The sequence below is a fragment of the Dicentrarchus labrax genome, unplaced genomic scaffold, assembly GCF_905237075.1.
Source record: "Dicentrarchus labrax unplaced genomic scaffold, dlabrax2021, whole genome shotgun sequence".
Classification (NCBI taxonomy): domain Eukaryota; kingdom Metazoa; phylum Chordata; class Actinopteri; family Moronidae; genus Dicentrarchus; species Dicentrarchus labrax.
Genome location: NW_026136711.1, coordinates 23654224 through 23675553, shown reverse-complemented (window position 1 = coordinate 23675553; position 21330 = coordinate 23654224). Strand labels below are relative to the sequence as shown.

Below are 21330 nucleotides of genomic sequence, written 5' to 3'. Positions count from 1 at the left end.
TTTTAGGTTACTATACTGTAGTATATCACCTGACTGCTCATATAAAATCTGTCTTTTAGAAATAATGTGGGAACAGGAACTTTAGTATCACCTGAAATGCAAAACACATTTAACAACATAATCCGTCCTTGGAAGTATATCTGAAGTATATTTGTGCTGTGACTCTGCATCATAAAAAAAACTGTTTTCTCTGAGGCAAAGCCAACTGGACTCCCCACACAGTCCATTAGGAGAGTGTCTGCTGCTTCTAAAGATGGAGCTGATGTCATCAGGCATTGTTGATGCCTGTCCCAGCTCCACCTGCTGATAATGTATTTCCCCTCTAGTAATAATGTAAAGTACTCATCTTTCTCCAGCCTCTTTTTCAGATTACACTGTACTGTGCCAAGAATGCTCTTGTGTCCATCATAAGCAAAATTGAATATGAAAATGCAATATGCAGACATTTTCTTTTTTGCCCATTTAACACAAAAATAGAGCCTGATATTATTATTCTTCTGAGCCACAGACCACCATCATCAATGAAGGACAGAAACAAATTAAAGCTGCACACATTATTTTTTTGTTTGTTTGTTTTTGTTGGATTTTTTGGCCACTAGCCGGCAGTACTCCAGAACTAGCTAACACTCACATATTTTGGCCTTATGAAGTTAATATGGGTAACATATTAAGAAGCTATTCACACATCTGGCAACTATACAGCAGCATGATCCTTCAGTAGGAGTTATTCTTGTGACTTGTTGAATTCGTGTCCGAATGCATTCTCCTTTTAGTTTTGGTGTCCAGTAACTATACTGAGACAATCAGTTACTTTAGCTGCTGAATGCTTCACTAAAGTCACTAACTTATACTGTCTGCTCTGTGGTTTGCCATGAAGTGGCTTTATCGGAGCTATTTCACTGTAAACAGCTGGAACCAGTAACAGTGGTTGAGAGCAGTGAGACTGAACAGAAACAGTAAAATATTGGTCTATAAAACCAAAGCAATGAGGCTAAAACCATCCATAGGTAGAGCTGAGGGGACCTGCAGATTTCCTTTGACCAGAAGCGACCCCTTTCTCGTTTACACTCATTTGAGCCATTAGTCATATATACGGTATGTATATTTAAAGCTGCATTGTTCACATATATTTATGAACAATGCAGCTTTAAATATTGCCTGCTAGATTTAAATAGTTGTTAAACTGTAAACTACCACCACAGTCAACTACAAATAATAGTAAATGTGCCTTTCAGTGTCTGAGTAGGCTACATGTACACTTGCCAAAACATCGCAAGAAGCACTTGCTGTAATGCTTTAAATGGAGAGATGGCAACCTCTGCCCATCATAATTTACTATATATCTCCTCTGCACTGCCTTTTTATCCAGCTGGCTGTTGTAACCTGGAACTTTTTTTTATGTGACTCTTCCTATTAGGCAAAGTGCCAATAGGTGGATCAGCAGTTTCTGTGTCCTCTCTCTGTCTCTATCGGTCTCTATCTCCCTCTAAAATTAAACACTGTGCTCCAAGCATTGTCACGACAAATAGGCGGTGTGGGCGATGGACAAACAGGCGCACACACACATGAAACCACACACGGCAGCAGTTTATCGTACACGTTCTGAACAAACCAGTACAATGAGTGAAGTGATGATGACTTTGCAAACAGTTAGATTGTGTCAATTAAAATGTGATGAGTGTGTGGGGAATTGTTTGTAGGTGTATGCTGTATTAATGTGTATGTGTTAATGAGTATGTGAGAGAAAGAGTGGGGGGCTTCACCTCACAAGGCAGTTGTTTTATAATATATAATGACAACTCCTCATGATGCTGGAATTGGATGCAGTTCAGAACATAGAAAAAATTCCTTGGATGTCCACTTGGTGAATTTATCCTTTCAGCTTTTATCGGTTGTAGAGTGCTTGCTGCCAATTTGTTGCATACTTGTGGTTACTGTCATAACAGCAAGTGCAGTTTAGTCTCAGATATCTTGGGGCAATAAAGACGTTGAGTGTTGTCAACTTATAATACAAGAGAAGAACAACGGGTGTGTTTGTCTGCAGCTAAACTAACTTGTGATGTTTAGATAAAGAAGTCAGCGGTTTCCACGATGCCATGATCAACCTCAATCTGATTTCATGCCTCACACGGTGCAAGTAGTTTCCCACACAACAGCACGGCAGGGTAAAAGGAGTTGGTTACCTTGCTGAGGAGTTGAGGAGGTGTTCAGCCTGCAGCTCTTCATCTAACGGCTCGCTGTTACTGCTCCTTCTTGTCCCATTACTTCCTGCAATTTTTTGTAGACACATTTTTCATTTTCAACAATCGCAGTTAGAGCAAAATACAGTGGAATTCCTGTGACTGCTTCACAATAAAAACCTTCTATTGTTTCCCCAGTTGAATACTTCATAATAAAATTCCTAAAAGTGAAATAGCAGCAGTAGGAAATGTGAGTTAAATGTGTGCATTTTTCCCTGTGAATACCTTGTGCACACGGAGGCGATTTTAATCCTACATGGGAAAGGCGGACTCTGCCACTAGTAACGAAAACTACATTGAATGGCTAAATGTGGAAAGTCTGATTGATTAACATCACAACACAAACATCTTAAGTTAAACACATCATAAATTAAACACAAACAACGGAAGAGGAAGGAAGAAAAGAGAAAACTGTAATGCTCAAAAAACTGTACAATGTACAGTCCTTTAAAATGATGAAAAAGACAAATAACCTCCCAACCCATGTATTTGGTATAGTTCTTTGAACTTATTAAACCACAAAATCCTCCAATATAAAATAAATCAGTTTTAGAAAATGTAAAATTAAATGCAAGTAAAACAGCAAATGACTATCATATTTGAGTCAAGGAAAGACATCTATGAAGGTTCCCCAGCTCTTCCTAAACACAGTTGATATTTTTACTTACATTGTAGAGGATTAGTATGATGTTAATTCATTGATCCAGCTCCTTTGTAAGGACTATTTTATACTGAATTATGACCACAGTTGTCCCACTGCTCCTACACTTCCTGAGTGTGCCCCGCAGAGGGCCTGGTTAATCTGATCATTAAACTGAGAAATTACATTGAATATGAAACATGACCAGAGACTGAAATCCTGTTTTTATTCAAGTGACAAGGAAATGCTCCAGAATGAAGTGACTGCAGATTTCGACCTGAACTTCATTAATGCTTCACTCACACCACTTTATGCCTGACTTTTTCAAAACCTGTGACTCAACCTTAAAATAGTTCCGTTGACTATTTATTTTTACTAGACTGTTTGTGTGTGCATATGCAAGTGTGACTGTGTGTGCATTTAAAATAGTCTGTGATTGCAGGTGTGTCTAGACAGACAGCAGGACAAAAAAAGACAATAGCCAGACGGACATCTGGATAAAGTGCACATAAAGTCTAATTTGTGCCAAGCCACTGCAGGGTTGTCTGCAATGATTTATCTGCTCTCCATCTTGCTGCAGACAAACACTCTGTCTCAACTCACCAGGAAGAGCACTCACCTTACTTTCACCTCGCTGAGAGATGATTCAGAGTGTGGCTGACATTTCAAGACTGGTCATCTTATTCCAAAGATCTCCAACACTTTTGTGGTGGCCTCTTAGAACTTATACATCTCCCTGCTACTGTGGGAGCAAATTGTCCTCCCAGTACAATTGTTGTGGAATAGCCTATAATGGTGTCTGGTATGTGCGAGACACTTTTTAGAAGCCCTGTTTCACAGTTGTTCCATCACAAGAGAATCTGATTAGATTGATGCACTGCTTTTCCAACACAAATGAGTTGTACTGAATGCATACATTTAAATCACTGTCTCAACTCTGTATCCATCTCAGCCTTTCATAAATAAATAAAACATTCAGCGAGAGTGGAGAACCCAATCTTTAAAACTGAGAACACAGCTTTCTTAATCGTAAAAACGCCCACAGTGACAGGAGGGCATATATCTTACTTTTGTAGAGAAACTGATAAAAGGCAGACTTTGAGTTGAATTTAATATAATTTACATGAATACATTTGTCAAATAGCTTGTCTTATTGTTTCTCTGATGTTCAAAAACAAACTCGTAATACACATCAACTGAATCCCTGGCACAATTTATAGTAACCTTGGAATTGACTCAAATAGATAATAGTCTTGTTTTTACAAAAGAATTTCAAGAAGTGAAGTGAAATGGCTAATTACAGCAGACATTTAACAAATATCTCAAACAAAGAAACAATATATCTGATGCAACCTGCTGTAAAACTAAAATTAAACTTTGAAAGGTAGAAATGTCAGCACGTGGTGAAGTAAGTGTTGAATCATTGGCATAAATTTGACAACCCTCTCAACCCCCCTCAAACGTGACATGCTCTTAAAATATTGTGATATGAAACAGTATTGCACCTGAATTTTATATATTGGGTGTTTTCTGAAGCTGAAACAATTAGTCTATTAATCCATCCATCGATCAACAGAAAATATTTTTCCCGGCTATTTTGGCAATTGATCAATCATTGCAGAAAGTCAGTCTCTTTAGGGAATTTGTCCGATACTTTGGTTTATGTCCAAATACCTGCAAGTATTCCCACTAGCCTCAGCTGTACTTGGTGTTTAGTGCTAATAAGCAAGCGTTAGCATGCTAACATATTAAACTAAGATGAACGTGGTAAACATTATACTTGCTAAAAGCATTGTAGCATTTAGCTCAAAGCACCACTCTTTCTAAACAACTTCACACTGACAAAGCAAAAACTCCCATACATTGTGTTGCTCCAGCTTCTCAAATGGGAGTTTTTGCTGCTTTTTTTTTTTTCATATATAATGGAAGTTTGTCTATCTGTGGGTTTAGGACTGTTGGTCAAAACAAGGAATTTGAAAATGCCACATGGGGCTCTTATAATAAAGATTTCTTCCATATTTTCTGACATTTTATATACAAAAAGAGTATTAGTGTGTAGGATATAGTGGCCTACACTACTTAAAACGTATGAATATTATATTCCATTTCCTCCAAATGATCCTCCTAAATGTTACACTCTGGAACTTTAAGCAGTCAATCAGGAATAAAATTGACAGTTTAGTCGATAATGAAAATTATCATTAGCTGCAGCCCTAATCTGCTGTGTGTGCTTTTCTGAAAATCCACTAGAAATTCAATGAGGACAGATCCTGGCCTATTTTGTTTTTCTTTCTTTGGAGGTTTCCATTATGGAACAGAAATATAACAGACCTCATCAGGTTGTTTTACCACAGTCATAGAGGCTTTTCTGACACAGCCACCAATTTGCGGTGATGAGGAGGTTGGTTTCTTCTGCCTGGAGAACCTAATTTTGAAATGAGCAATCATCCCCCATATTTCCAGTAATTGTTTGGCTTTGTCACTCTCACTAATTAATGGACTGTAAATCAAATACCATTGCATTCAGTCTGAATGAAAACAATACTGACTAATTGGCTGTCCAGGTCACGGTGTTAAAGCAGATAATGAGTGCAGGTGTATAATGCTGTTAACAGTCACCTTAAAAAAGACTTGTTAGTTCCAGTACATAATTTTACATTTATTTTCTAAAATATCCAACTAGTCCACCTTTTGGATTTCTTCTATTAAGACATATTTCCTAATTTCCATTCTCATCTCAGTAGAGTGCTCAGTTTGTCAGTTTCTCCAGCTTCGTGTTTATTTACATATTGGTATTAATATTAATGACTGAAAGCCATAATGGGCTGACACTGCTGATCAGTTTACAATCCCTCCCCAGCTTGCATCCCAAATGTTGGGAACAAACTTCTAGTCTAGCCATTGTAATTACAAATCAATCACAAATTCAGCAAATGCTTTTTTTACGCCTGAAATTTTTAGAACCAGTCTTTTGTGGAGATGAAATTAGATATTGTTTCTGCCCAAGCTGTTGTGTTTTGCAAGTTTGAAAACCGTGGATAGATTCAATTCTGGTGACATGCTGCTGCTGTCAGCTGGCATTCAAAAGTTGAATGAGAAAACTCATGTTAGAAAATGACTCTGTTAAGGTGGTAGTATTGAGATATTTCACTTAAGTAAAAGTATAACACCACCACATAGTAAAAAATACTCCTCCTGAAGTCTTGCATTCAGAATTGTAATTAAGTAAAGGTATGTCAGTGTAACTACAATGTACTTAATTTATAAAAAATAATAGAATTCATTATGCTAATAACTCACTCTGTGTAAACAGCCTTTTAAAGGATTAATGGGTAGTTCAACCTATAACAATGCATCATATTTTATAAAGTGATAATGTTTACAGCCTGAGGGGAAACTATAAAATACAGCTCCAAAATAAATGTAGAGAAGGGAAAAGCACAATATTTCCCCCTGAAACATTGTGGAGTGGAAGCATGTGACACAAAAGGACCATAAAGAGATCTAACAATATGTCACCGTAACAGTTGACAATGCTTCACAGTCTTATCCGACTCAAGTTGTTTCAGAATTACAAGACCTGACAGTCCGAAAAAAAATGTTGCCTGCAGATGGACTTTGAATAGTAAATTGTTAGAGAAACGACAGGAGAACCTGATGGAGGTAGCGAGGGTGGGAAGGGAACCAGAGAATGTACAAGAGAAAGGCAAAGGAAGCTGCAGCATAAAGTAAAAACAAAGCTGTCAAATTAAAGGGACAAGATAAAAAAAGATTGTCACTCCTACCTGCTTTCCAAGGACAAGAAGCACAATAACTGTGCTCTCATAGACACTACACAGGCACGCACACACACACACAGTTTAGTAACAAATCTCTCGGTATCTGCCAGCAGGATTCAGTGAAACCTCAAGAAAACAATCGACTCTGCTGTTAGCTTCAAGATGTTCCCTGGAAGGGTTTTTTTCAGTTACGCAGATGTGCTGTCAGTGGGTATCCTAACACACACACAAACCCACACCTACACACACGCTTACACAAAGTGTGTGCATGTGTGTCTACATGAGAGCACAGGCTGCCCTGTAGGTCATCATTTATCACAGTAATGTAATAAAACCCCACAAACAAACCGCAGACACTGATTTCTCTAGCGCCGCAAAGACCCAAACACACACATCCATCACTAACACTCAATTGTTAAATGATGCAGGAAAACTGGACAGAATTGGAAAACCATAAAATTAATGTCTCACGTATCTCTTTCAAGTGTACAGCACGATATTTCCATTGTTAATCATCTGGAGTCTGTTTTTTTACAATGCATGTCTTATCTGCATAATAATATAATTTAGAATTTTGAAATGATTCCAGATTTTTGTAGCATTTCCCAATTAGGCTTCATTTCAAGTGTTCTCAGTTCTCTGTTGTAACTATTAATAGTTGATAATCCTTTATCAACACTTTTGGCTAGTGCTTATCCTTCTCCAGCATGACACTTTGTCTTTTTAGCTAATTCTTTAATTAACCAGGAAGACCCCCTTCAATTGAGTTTCACCTTGTGGAAAAGAGCTACAGTGCATCTGGATGAAAATGTATCAATTAACAACATATTAATATGTACAACTGGAGAGTCAATGGATCACTGAAAATAAAACCTACTGTGTTTTTAATTACCAGTGCAACCTACTTAGAAAATGTTATCATTTACTCACCTCATGCCTCTTGTAAAGTAATTATATGACTTTATTAAATAACTTAGCAGCTAAATTAATTACATTACTTGTTACATTACTTATAATCAGTGGTGGAAGAAGTACTTGGATCTTTCACTTCGTAGAAAAAGTAGTAAAACTTCAAGTAAGGGTTAGTAATATGCTAACCGACACCCATTACTCAAAGGGAGAATGCAAAGACTTTTTGGTATCATATGTATAAATATTGTAGGCACTGCTGGCCACGGGTGCAAAGTATTCTATTGTAGGGCTCCAGTGGGAGGATGCATTGGTTTTTGCTGGTCATAAATCCAATAGAAAGCAAGTAATAAATGTAGTGCAATAATAATAAAAGTACCTCAAAAAGTGTACAATACTTGAGAAAATGCACGTTACTTTTCGACCACTGCAGTTGTGTTCAAACAACTCCAAAGCCTTGATATCAACACATTGTATTTTATGTATTCAACGCCTGTAGACATAAAAAACAAGACATTGTAGCAAGTGACCAGACCCCTTGTATAGATGTACAGTATTCCCCTTACAACTTACAGACACATTGACGTGACACTCTTACACATGCACACACACTAGGACACTCTAGGAAAAATAAGAGTATGGCAAGAGGAGGTGTTACAGCCTCCTGTGCTGCAGCTGAATAATTCAAGCAACATCTTCAGCTCAGGGCAGAATACACGAACCACTGACTTAAAGCTCTGTATGCTGTGCATGTTCAGTCGGCGCAGCCAATCAGAGCTCTGGGTTTGGTTTTTTTTCTTCACACATAATGTGCACAGAGGCACACTCAGGCACTGAAGGACGAATGTCAAACTGAGCACTGATACTCTGTTTGGAGAGAGAAGTTGAAGCCAAAATTGTTTGTCTGTTTATGTTTTTAATTGTTTGAGCATTGAGTGTATCTGCGTGTCTGATGAGTCTCTGAATGATTTACTGCAGCCCACTAAACTGCTCTGTATAATCAGACAGCTGGTTTGTCTTGGCACAGTGTCACAACAAGCTTGGAAACATGCATTATGAGACTATGACAAACATCAACCTGAGCATTGTTGACTGGACCAATAAAGTCAGGTCTATTAAAGTTAGTGATAATCACTAGAAAATTCATCTAGAAAGAAAAATACTGTCCACTGTTTTCAGCCTTTTCCCCTCTAGTCCATCACAAATAAAGAACTTCAGAGCCTGTGGTGTGCTGCTGCATCAGTTGGTCATTACCATGTACAATATTAGTGTTGCTGGGCAAAATGCAGCCATCCTTCTTCAGTATGCAGCATGCTGTTTTCTTACTCTCAGCTTTCCCTCCCCCTGTCTTCTCTCTGAGTGGTATTTAGAGGTCATTTTTGTAGTAATTTATCACATAATTTGGTTGAATCATAAACTTCTGTCAAGCAGTGATTTCAGAGCAGGCAATTTTCATCAATAGTAATCAATCAATAGTAAAATTGTATTTACTCAAGTACCGTACTTACTGTAGTAATTTTGAGATACTTGTACTTGAGTAATTCAATTTTATGTGACGTCATACTTCTACTCCACAGCATTTATTTGATAAATTTAGATACTAGTTACTTAAACAGGCAGCTAGGCAGAGACTGTCAATGATATTGATTGGTGTTTACAGTAGCCAATAGGGCTAAGTGTGAGTGTCAATCAGCAGTTAGCTGCTTTAGCAATTTGTTAAAACTATCTGTTCATCAGGAAGCTCTGAAAATCACAGAGAGTTGATGCTGAGCAGCCACAGAACATCAGAGGGAACACCGGAAAATATTCAATAATTCTCAATAAAATATGACCCACAAAAAAGCATTTCATTGGACGCAAATTAGTATATGCCCTAGTGCAGGATGAATCATCAACAACTTTTTTTAGCGTTTTTTAGTAATTAGCAAACTCTAAAATACCATCAAGAATACCCAAAAAGGGCGCCCGGTTAGCTCAGTAGTAGAGCTGGTGACCCATATACGGAGTTGCTGCAGCGGCCTGGGTTTGTATCTTACCTGCAGCCCTTTGCTGTGTGTCATCCCCTCTCTCTCTCTACCCACCTTCCCTGTCTATCTTTGGCTGTCCCTATCTAATAAAGGCATGAAAAGGCAAAAAAAATAACATAAAAAAAAAAAAAAAAGAATACCCAGAAATTTTGTAATTGTTGGGCCTGAAACTGGCGTATAGGTTGCATATAGTGTTAGACATATGTGATGAAAACACTTAAACATAATTTTGTCTTCATGGGGACTTAAACTGCGTACTTCTTTGACCTCTGCCTATGACATTCAGTAACAAGTATGGCTTTAAAAACATCCAGTACATAGTAGCATGCAGTAAAAAGCTTCCATAGAGACTCAAAATGAATTCTTGGTCTGCAGCCAGCACAGGCCCCAGCCCCTGTGTTCCTCCTTCCTCTCATTTTCATGCCCTTACATTGTCTGACTGCACCTGTAGAAACAGTGTGCCAGCTAGCCAAATAATTACACTCCTGCTTTCTCCCACCGTACTAGAGCTGACAGGACTGCTTTAACACTTTCTCTGCCCTTTCACCCCAATAGTCAAGAGTCTTGTTTCACTCCACTTGTGGATCAAGTGGTGAGAAGGCCAGGGCGTGTATGTTCTTGCACTGCCAGAGCCATTGTGCTGTACCACAAAAGGAAGATGGAGACTGTTTTGTAGGTTTATGAAAAAGAATTCTGGGTTATGTGAATTTAAAAAAAACAATCAGAATCGTCAAGGCCCTAACTCTTAATTGTATAGTCCAACTGTGCTCTTGGTAATTATACTTACAGTTTTGTTTTTATCAAGTCAGTTTGAGTAAAATGCTGCTTTGCCTAGACAATTATGTCAACATGCTGTTCCCAGAGACTGATTTTCCACGCCTTAAAACACCATAGCAACACAATCTGCCTTAGCACGATCACTCTAAACCCATTAAACTGCAGTTGCTTATCATGCATGGTTCATTTGTATGCATACATCCCATTAATGCATCTTTGCATTGAAGCGATCATGATAACCACTGAGGGTAGGGGAAAACAGAAGTGTGGAAAAACTTGCATTTAGAGGGAAAGCGGGAATTAACTATGGCTATAATAGGAAAGAGAGGGACAAAGGACATCGGCTATCATAATGTGATATGTGTAACTTGCTATATGATGCAGGACTTTCTCACCATCTGATGACCCTTTAGCAATCAAGCATCCATATGTATTTTAGGAGATAGTCTCTGGGAACAGAGGAAATAGTGAAATGAAATGAAAATAAATCATTATTCAAGCATAATGATGTTCATGTGTTGGGATAAGTAAATGTTTAGTTCAAGAATGTAATATCTTTATTGAAATGGTTATTAGGTAGTGGCTTCTAATACTCAAGTCCACACTGCAGCTATTGCACACAGTCTTTGTTATGGTATATTTATTGTATTGTTGTAATACATCCTCCACTCATTCCTTCTTTGTATTTCTCTCGTTCGTCATCTCTTTCTCTCCGTCTCTTTCTTTCTGTCATTACCGTGCATTGATTTGAAAGGCTTAATTTCTACAGGGCCATGTGGCTGTCTCAGACTCTTGGTCTCCTCCGATCAATAATGAAAGTGAGAACGCATCAAATGACCCTGAAAAAAAGATGGAGTCAACAAAGCTCAGCTGTTGAAATTAGCCCAGCACAGAACCTTTGGTAATGTTGTTTTCAGCGGCATCCTTGTTAGATTCACAAACCTGCATTAGAGCTGTTACTAAGCTGTTGCTAACTTCTATATAAGTATATATTCTATATGGTGCACAGAATGACATAGAAGTGCTCACAGGTCAATCGTAATATAACCCTCACAATACTAAGTAAATCCATAGGTCTGCAGCATATGTGAAAAGAATATATTGCCTCTTTTTTAAAGTGTTCATTGCAAGGTTGCATCTACAGTATCTGTTTTTATTTTCAAGCCTTAACACCTATATTGGAATGAACACCAGCCATTTAATAAGCATCTCTTCAAGTGTGTTCACAACATAGTTTAAGTCAGGTATAATTGAAAATATGTGGGTGTCTGTCTCTGAGGATGTATCAACTCTCTCATTAAAATAGTTAATAGTTGCCTTAGTGGAAAAAAACCCAAAGAAATCAAATTATATTCAAGATAGTGAGTCTCATCCACAGCACCAAAACTCTCTGTAATGAAGGAAACATTGCTGACTTGCATTCCTTTAGGTTCTCAAGTCTTATAAGACACAAGAGGGGTCTAGAAATTGAATACAGGAAACAGTAGGGATGACCTGTCAGAGATGATATATTGCTCACAACTCCATAATGTGTGGCATCCTTTAGCCCAACAGGATGGAAATCTACAGCCATATTATCTGCCCGGTGAGGCTGTAACACTCGTTACACCACGGAAAACAAAACTGATGGATGGATGAAATAGACAAAAAACTTTTCTGTTCCCACATCCTTACCACTGTCTGGGGTGAAAGTTTGGCCTGATGGTAAATGCAGTTGTACATTTGTGTTGGCACTTGGCAGAGTTTGTTGCTGCTACTTTTTCAATTTAAGTGTGGTATATACATTAGAGGTAATAGACCACTGAGTTCCATGTTACAGGTGACATCAGGTTAGATTAAGCACTGTGCACCGGTGGACAACGCAATGTACTGTGCATTTCACCTCAGCTTAGCATCTTCCAGCTCATTGTTTTGCTTTTCTGGCTCACAAAACCGACCCTCATCAATCTTAATTTTCAGCTGCACCGGGCAGCTGTTTTCAGTGAAAAAACTCACCACCTGCTTACCACCAAAAATACAGACAAAGTTAGCAATTAGCATGGAGCACTTAGCAGTTTAAGAGACAAGGGCAAAGCAAAACAGAGTTAGAAGGAGTATTGAATACTTTAACTTGCTGTAACAACTTTATACATGCTGATTATATGTCACAGCTTGTTTTACTGCCCCTAAGTGGCCAAGAATGAAGTAATGAGCATAAAAGCTTTATGCAGATGTCTTTTTGCTTTTGTCATCCCACAAAATTAAATATAAAGGTTGTGTTTTTTTCTCTTTTTGCGACAAGCACGTCCGTCCTGTAAAAGACGTCTCTCAGATATCTTACAGCTCTGTCAGAAGCAGGCACATGTTGTGTTTTGCTGTGTGCCAGCTACATCATGACGTTTGGAATTAAATGAGGAAGTTACGTCAGCAGCCTTTCTGTAGAAGACAATAAATGTCCATTGATGTGTTGGCCTGACGTCTTTGTGTGTTGTGTTTGCCTTGTGCACCGCAGATACTGAACACACGCTGAACGTGGACCCCTTTTTTAGACCCATTCATTTGGCAGTGGGATTGGTTTTAAATATATTCTTCTGAGAAACCGTAATGAACTTTTGAATTAAAGCTGCTGGAAGTGATGGCATGTTTCATTTAGAAAGATGTTTTTCCTGTGTGCTGCTTGTTTTTAATGATCTAAGAGTGGTTTCAGTGGTGGATGTTTGGGCGTCATCATGGCAACATTGCAGCATGTGTTCAAGCAGCTGCCTATAATGCAGAAAAACACACATACCAACAGAACTGCACCCTCCAGCGGGAATGAAAAAGATGTATTGGTGTAATTCTAAGGTCACAAATTTTGCTGCCGTGGTTATTGATTGTTGGAAGTTACGGCATCGTACCCTCAGAGTGTTTCTCTCACAGATGGTCTGATCCTAATGAACCAGACTAACAAGCCAGATGCCTCCGTGCTGCGCTACATGAGTTCCTATGAGGTTATTTGGAAAGACTCGCATACATTTTTAATTTAATTGGCATGGAGAAGAACCATGAGAGCACGTATCTGATTTAACATCATATTACGGTACATAAGCTGGCATAATGTTTGGTGGGGATACATTATATTAATGGAGAATTCAAGGGGGCTCAAGAGCATGTTGACAAGACATTACATTTCACAAAATATTCTGCGTTGTAGCTGGTGCATGAACAAAAACATGAAGACAAGGAATGGAAATAAGGACAGGACTTCTTGAGGTTTAGATGCTGTCAAGGTATTTCATCTTTTATTATCAGCTAGGACTTCAAAAACATGTAAACTCTTCTTTGTTTGCTCTTGGTTATTGCTTTATTTAGCTTCAGTATATGGGTTTATGACGGACGCAGTGTAAACCATATGCGATCCATTTACAATGTTGTTGTAAAATGAGACGTCCGGAGCATTTTGTCTGTTTGTGTTTTGGCTGGCAGCCTGCGCCTCTTTGCTTGTCTCTTCTTCTCTGTCGGCCTGTCTTTGTCTGTCTTCTCTCCATCTGCCTGCCTCTGTGTGTTTACTTGTAATCTATTTCTACATCACTCCTGAGCAAGTGGCAGCCAAGATATTAAGAAGTCAACATTAAACCACACTGTTATTGGATACATTCATCATTCAAGCTGCAAGACAGCATTTAATATTGCAGCCGAATTGCAGCCCTAACCAGAATTTAATGTTACCACCGTTTGAGATGTCACTAATTGCAATTTTGGAACAGCCACACTGATCTGCTGTATCTTTTGAGGCTGCTCAAAAAGCTCATTAGAATATACATTCTCCTACAGTTAAGAAAGTTTGGCCATTAAAAGTGCACCAGCAGGCATCCATTTTCTTTCTCTCATTTGTTCCACAGGGAGTGTGATGTCCAGTAGAGGGCAGCATAGACAACTGAGAGTGAACAAACGGCAAACTAAATCTCTTCTCCTCTCTTGCAGGGCCAAAGTGTTTCGGGGAAAGAAGGTCCTTGGGGAGTACGACATCAAAGTGGAGCAGGTAAAATAATGATTTTATAAAACCTATGATGCTCAGGCTACTCATGTATAAAAGGTTGAGAGGGATCTGAACAGAGATGAAAGAGAACTGACACCGCATTCACGTTTGATATGGAAATGCATAGGTATTCAGTGACACAGGTGCCCTAGGACATTTTTAATAAAAACAAAAGACTCTTTCAGATAAGATCTACTTTTTTGTTGCTAAAGCAGGTTATAAGTTCCTAGAAAGTTAAAGTGTAAAAGAAGGAAAACGTGTCCCTCTGGTTGCAGAAAATGGGAGGTCATGTTTCTCTGCCTGTGTGTGCTAGAGCAACCCACAGTGTGAATCCTACAGACTTTGTTTATCCCCTTACTTTTCAGGTGTTGCCACCAGCAGGTCAAAGTTTCCACTCATTCAGTGAAATATATCAGCATTGGTACGGACATTCATGGTCCCCAGAGAATGAATTCTAATGACTTCAGTGAACTCCTGATGTTTCCTCCAGCACATTTGTGGTTTGGAGTGAACTATCTTGACAACTACTGGATGATTTATCACTCCACTCTCTGTAAATATTCTAAAACATTAGTGATCCCACAAGTTTTTTATCTAGCACCAACATCAGGTTAACATTTGCTCAACACTTTGGTTTAAGACCAAACACCAAAAAAAATCTAATTATATCTCCCATCAGAATAAACAAATGCTAATGCATGCTAACAAGCTCTACTGAGACGGTGAACTGGTAAATATGACTTGCTAGCAGTGTCGGGCTAGTTGGTCAAAATCTTTAATTTATTCCTCATTTCTCATTATTCTTAAAGTAACATTATTTCTTTACTTATACTCCCTGCCAACAGTAATTAGTTACACTACTTGTTATATAAGTTCTCTGCAACTCCTCACAAAATTGTTAATTCTGTCTTTTCTACCCAAAATTCAGACTTCCGGTGGTTAAAATCCTGTTTTGTTTGAAAACTAGTTTCCTTTCCTTATACAATTCATTATAAAAATGAATCTGAGGATTGTTGTATTTCAAATATGAGGTGACAACAAAAGTAAGGTTGTAACTAATTGTCTTTGGTGGGGGTAGCTGTAATATTATTATTGAAATGTATTAGTAATTAGTTACACTACTAGTTACAGTGCAAAGTATTATTATTATTATTACTAGTAATACCTTACTGCATGCTAAACATCAAAATAATGTTAAGCAGGCACTTGATACTGTGAACTTATGCTAATGCTAGCATGCTAAACTCTTACTGTAGTCTAGTGTTATATAGAAAGATTTGAAAAAAATATCATCTCGGTCATGAATTTGTGTTACAGTGGTTTGCAACCCTGTCTACCAAATAGAAACTGCCAAGTCATTTTCTTAACATTTTGCATTTGTCATCCTCAGTAAAAATTACTTTTTGTGCCGTGTATATTTAACCACGTATAAATGTATAACCACACTTTCAAAACCACCACAGTGCTTCCACTGTAAAACTACACCAGATTCTTGGTATCAAGTTGTAGTGACTGTACATAGTTATTTATTAACAGTATGTGGCATTTTTGTTTCATATTGGTTGAACCAACTAACCAGCAAACTATTTTGCAACACTGCATTTGAAATGACTATTCTTTTGGGTTTCACCCCGAACAGTTTCACACCTAATGTATGTTGACAGTTAAATTACAACCTCAAGCCTCACCACTGAAACGAAAATAGACAGCAGAGGAGACGGGAGTCGTCAGCTATGAGTCATAGAGAAATCCTTACGATGTTTGCAACCACAAGCACATATGCATTATTTTACTAGAATAACTATATGGTTTAAGTGTACAATAGTATGTATTTGTTTTTATTTTGTATTTATTGTCATCTCCTTTTCATTGCTTCTGCAACATAGGTTTTTAGTATGTAACTCAGTATTTATTCACTCTACAGTACAATTCATCGATTTAAATGATAAAATATTATGATGTACTCAGTATGAAACTAACTGTAATTATGAAATAATTAAATAGAGATGTGAAATATTAAATTTGCACAGTAACCTTATGTATAGAGAATAATGTAATCTCATATTCTTCTTAATTTGATGAACAGCAAATTTGCCGTGTATGATTATGCAGCATTTACCATTTAATGGGACTCATGTATTTCATCACATTTACATCAAGCCTTAATGTTTACAGCTGATTAAACTGTCTCGTGTCCTCTTTCCATCCTCGCAGGCTGAGTTCTCAGAGGTCAACCTCGTCTCACATTCAAATGGCACCTGTAGTGTGGACATGCAGGTCATCAGGGGCGGGACCAAAGTGATCAGGTTAGCGCCGCATAAACACACACGCACACACACACACACACACACACACACACACACACACACACACACACACACACATTGGTTCTTTAGTGGTTCAGAGAAGATCAAACTTTGGCTATTTTGTACTCAAATCTTTCTTCCCAAGCCCCAAATCCTTTTTCCGTTTTATACCATTCTTTAATCCTAACCTTTGACAGTAAAATGAATCCCAAACTACAAACCTAATCTTACCCCCTAACCTACGAGATGGACCTCATCCCCCCAACACTAAACCTAAGCAGAAATAACTCTCTGTCCTTACAAAGGTTTCCCTACTTTGTAGAAGAATTTGCCTATTTTTGGAGGTATACTGTAAGAGCAGCATGCTCTCGATGGGGCAAACCTCAGTTGTTTGATTCTCATAGTTAAATTACAATTCCACAATGCAACCAAGAAATACAAAACTAACCTCAACCATTAATCTATTCACTGCAACTAATCCCCTGAGTGTAAATATAAAAACCCACCTCTGAAATATACCTATAAAAAATGTCTTGGATTTTAGATTTGATAGATTTTTTAGATTGATACATTGATTTACTTTTTGACTTTATAGTGTTGGATATTGTTGACCACTAACATTAACACTTGTACATTACATATCAGAATCTCTTCAAATCTTCTTTTTTTTTTCTTCTATTGTATGCATTTGTCTCAAAGCGCCCCTTGAAATTTAACATTTTTTGTGGTAACATTTGTTCCTCACAAGTAAATACACACAGAGTGTTGGGCTCCTGATTTCGACATAATATTAACTGTTCTACTCTCTAGACAAAATAAATGTAATGTAATGTACAATCCCAGTATACAACCAAAACATACAAACCTGACATAATCCCCTGACCCTAAACTTCGGAAATAAACCTGGGTCTTTTTTCAAGGACATTTGACACAAAGAAGACACACATACATTTTCAAGGCCTGGCACGGCACTCTTGATTGTGTATGAAATTACATTTCTTTGATTTACAATCCCCAGCCAAGAAATACAAACGTGATCTCAACAATTAATCTGACTCCCAAAACCAACCTCTGTAATAACCCAAAGTCTTTACAAAAATATCCCAAACAGACTTACATCTATTTACCAAATCCCAGCATAGTGCTGCTGTATCATGTTTGTGGATAAATTAATGATAATCCAACAACTTCTCTGGAAGATCAGACAAACAAACCTCAGAATGTTCTTGGAAATAATAAATACACTTGTTTACTGTAAGTTCTGATCAGTGGAAAAGGGGCAGAGGCGTATGACCTCAATCATTACCCACAGACTGGCGCAGTAGATCTGCGTACAAACATGTGAATGTACTGTAAACCAGACAATCACACAGACCCACTCACACACACCACAGACCACACTGACACAGACACCAGTGTCCCAGCTGAAGACTGTCAGCGATTAAGCAAGACTGTAACTCCCACTGCTCACCAACCAACAAAACCAACAGGAAATGAAGAAGGCAGCCTCAGTCTGACAATCACCATCCTGCCTTGTAATTATGCTTTATGAAGGGTTGGTCCGCACATGCTTGCACACAAACACACAGTCAACAGTGACCATTGCCCTCAGAGAGTTTGGATTCAGGGAAACTTTGATGCATCGCAGTAGATATAATGATTCACATTCACCTGTCTTGGTAGTCCTGTGCCCTCAGAAGCACTTATTCTTTTACACCATGTCTCACCTGAGCACCTCATAGACCTCCAAAGTTGCATCATGACCTCAGTCTCACCCAAACATAAACTTGCTGTGGAGAAAATGAATGAGTTCACAACATAATTGTCAGTCTGTCTTGTTGTCTGCCTGTCTGAGTTCATTGCAGGCTTTTCAGTCCTGGACGTTTTCTAACCATCTACATTTGTCTCTGTAATTGCACTGTGTCCATCGATTTCAAGTCAAAGCAGTGATTTTGCTAACTGTTCTGAGTCTGAGTGTTGCTAAGTAACCCTCACCCTGAAGAAGATGTAACATTTTCCAGACACCGAGCATGTCACTACATTATTTTCACCTGCTATTATCTCTATTCTTATATTTTGTTTTGATTTTTGTCTTTTGGGGGGTTTTGACCGATCTCAACAGCTATTGGATGGATTTGCTTTTGCCTTTTTTTTTTTTTGGTGCTTTACGACGAAATACCTGCAAAACTGAATGGCATAAGCCTAAATGCATGCTAAGCTAACATTTTTAAACATAGTAAACAAACACTTATTTGTCAACATGTTAGAATGCTGATGTTAGCATTTCATGTTGGAGCACTGCTACAGCCTCACAAAGCTGCTAACATGGCTGTAGAGCAATGCGTTAAATATACAGAGTGCACAGTGAACACTCCAAACGGAAAGTTAGCTAGGATGACCGTGGTACTGCTGACAACAAAGACCCAGGGTATTAAATTGAGAGTCATGGCCATGTTGATCTGTGCAGCCTACTGTCAGTAATGAAGAGATTACAGTCACATTAATTGCTGTGTCCTCTCCACCAGAGTCTTTTTTAGTTTCTTGGAGTGTCTGATTAGTATTCTCAGCACATAAAGAGCTGGTGGTGGTCACACTGTGCCAGATTTTCCTCTCTCTCTCTCTCTGTCTCGTTTCTCTCACTCCTCTTTACATCTCTTTTACTTTTTCTCTCCATCTCTTTTCTCACACCTCTCTCCCCTCTCTCTCTCTCTCTTTCTCTCTCTCTCTGCTTTTCCTCACATTCCCTCTCTCTCTCTCTTTCTCATACACACATTCAGAGACAAAAGGGAAAAATAACAGGAGTCATGCCCTATCACCATCAACCTTTCACTGAGCTGAACTGCACTGAATATTGTTTTTGCCCTTGACCCGGCGGTCAGTAATTGCTTCTTTGCTGATGTGGTTGTCAGTGTTTTGCTCTGGAGGCCGTCACATTTTAAAGTACAACATAAAAAAAAATCATAAAAATTGTAATAGATCATAAAACTCCAAACCTGGGGCCTATTATTGTCCGATATATTATTGTGTTGATTCATCCCCCGTTTTTCTCTCAAGTCAAGAGTTTGTTGTCATGGTTACAGTAATAAACCAGGCTAAGGTGGATCATTTGTGATCATGCTTATAAAAAAAACATTAATTGTTGAAGCGGAAAATGAACAGTCGTCTCCTGTGTCTGTTGACCCATCCACCCAGACTTCCTCCCTATACTCTTTAATATCACCGCCTCCTCCCGTCATTATTACTATGGCTGCCAAAAGGTTTTGTCACTTGAAACGTAAACGTTGTTTTGAGGCCCTTGCTGAAATGAATGATGCACTTGACCTTCTTGGGAGGACAGTCTCCTCATGAACTGATAATTTGAGGTGAATGGATCTTTGATAAACTACTTCTACTAACACATTTTTTATGACCACCAGCTGATCTGCCAATTACTGATTATCCGTTGATTACTCCATCACAGGTTGAAATATAACACATTCTCTGAGGTGACGCAGAGAAGCAAGACGTGATCTAATGTGCAACTGATCTCATTTTTCTGTATTGATCCTAATGATGCTAGTTACAATACTCAAAACAATAAAACAAAACTGTTGATACTCTATTGATCCGCTCCTACCCCACACAGTGCAGGCAATCAGTCAGTCACTATAGTGCTTGATCATTTTGTTTTACTTTACTTTTGCAGCAGCCATGTGCCACAATATATCATTTTATGTTGTTTATGTGACATCCATGTAATTATGGACTGTGGTAACAACAATGAACAGCTAGATCATCATCATTATTTTAAATTTTACCAACCTTCCTGAGAGCCACTTTCATTTACAACAATATGAGCAGTGTCTGTTTAGAGGTTAGGGATTTTGTGTTGAGTTCATTATTACAGCCGCCCCCTTTTATCTGCTTATTGTCTTACTTAGTGATGCATTAAAACGTGAAGGCTCATCAGTCACTTTGCTGAAGATTCTTAGATCTCCCGGTTTCTGTTCACTCTCACTGTTTGATACACAAATGTATTCAAAAACATAGAACCATAAATTCAATGTAGAAATATCTGACATCATCTAAATTATTTTGCTAAACTGTGTGGTTGCAGTAGAGGGACAACATGATTGGGTGCACAGTTTTTGAAATCCTCACAAAAAAAACAACAAAGCTTAGGCTACTATTGTGGAATGTATTTTTCAGATGGTTAATATAATATTTTAAAACAAAACTCCATGTGAAAATGCAGACTTGTGTATTAAATGTTCTTTATGAATGATACTATGTCATAGATAGATTTGCCACTGGTATACCAACACTTGTAAAATTATTCTTATAAAGTCATATTATTAAAATAGTTGTGTCATTTTGATTACAGATAATGTGAAAATAAATGTCCATTTCCCACTTGAAGCTTCATTTACCATTACATTTCTTCAATGCCAGGAAAATTGATATAGCAATCCAAAACAGATTGCTTGTTAAGAATCCTTCACAGATGATGATCTATTCTCAGATGAGAGCTATAACCACGTCATTGTCAATTCTCTTTGTCCAATTTTAGTCATTTATGTGGCCAAACAGACTTATTATCTCACAGTCCACGTGGAAAAGACTAACATATAATCTTTCACTTGTGGCTTTGTGGGCTTTTCCTCTAATGCCATCCA

At 38.1% G+C, this 21330-nt stretch overlaps 1 protein-coding gene across 2 annotated transcripts in view; it reads left to right on the top strand.

Moving 5' to 3' along the window:
* syn2b (synapsin IIb) overlaps positions 1 to 21330 on the top strand; it is a 78558-nt gene that overhangs the window by 28535 nt on the left and 28693 nt on the right. For both annotated transcript variants that reach the window (XM_051416337.1, XM_051416336.1), the window contains exons 2-3: positions 14315 to 14372; positions 16584 to 16675. In XM_051416337.1, the coding sequence (XP_051272297.1) occupies positions 14315 to 14372; positions 16584 to 16675 (150 nt within the window). The remainder of the gene's footprint in view (positions 1 to 14314; positions 14373 to 16583; positions 16676 to 21330) is intronic.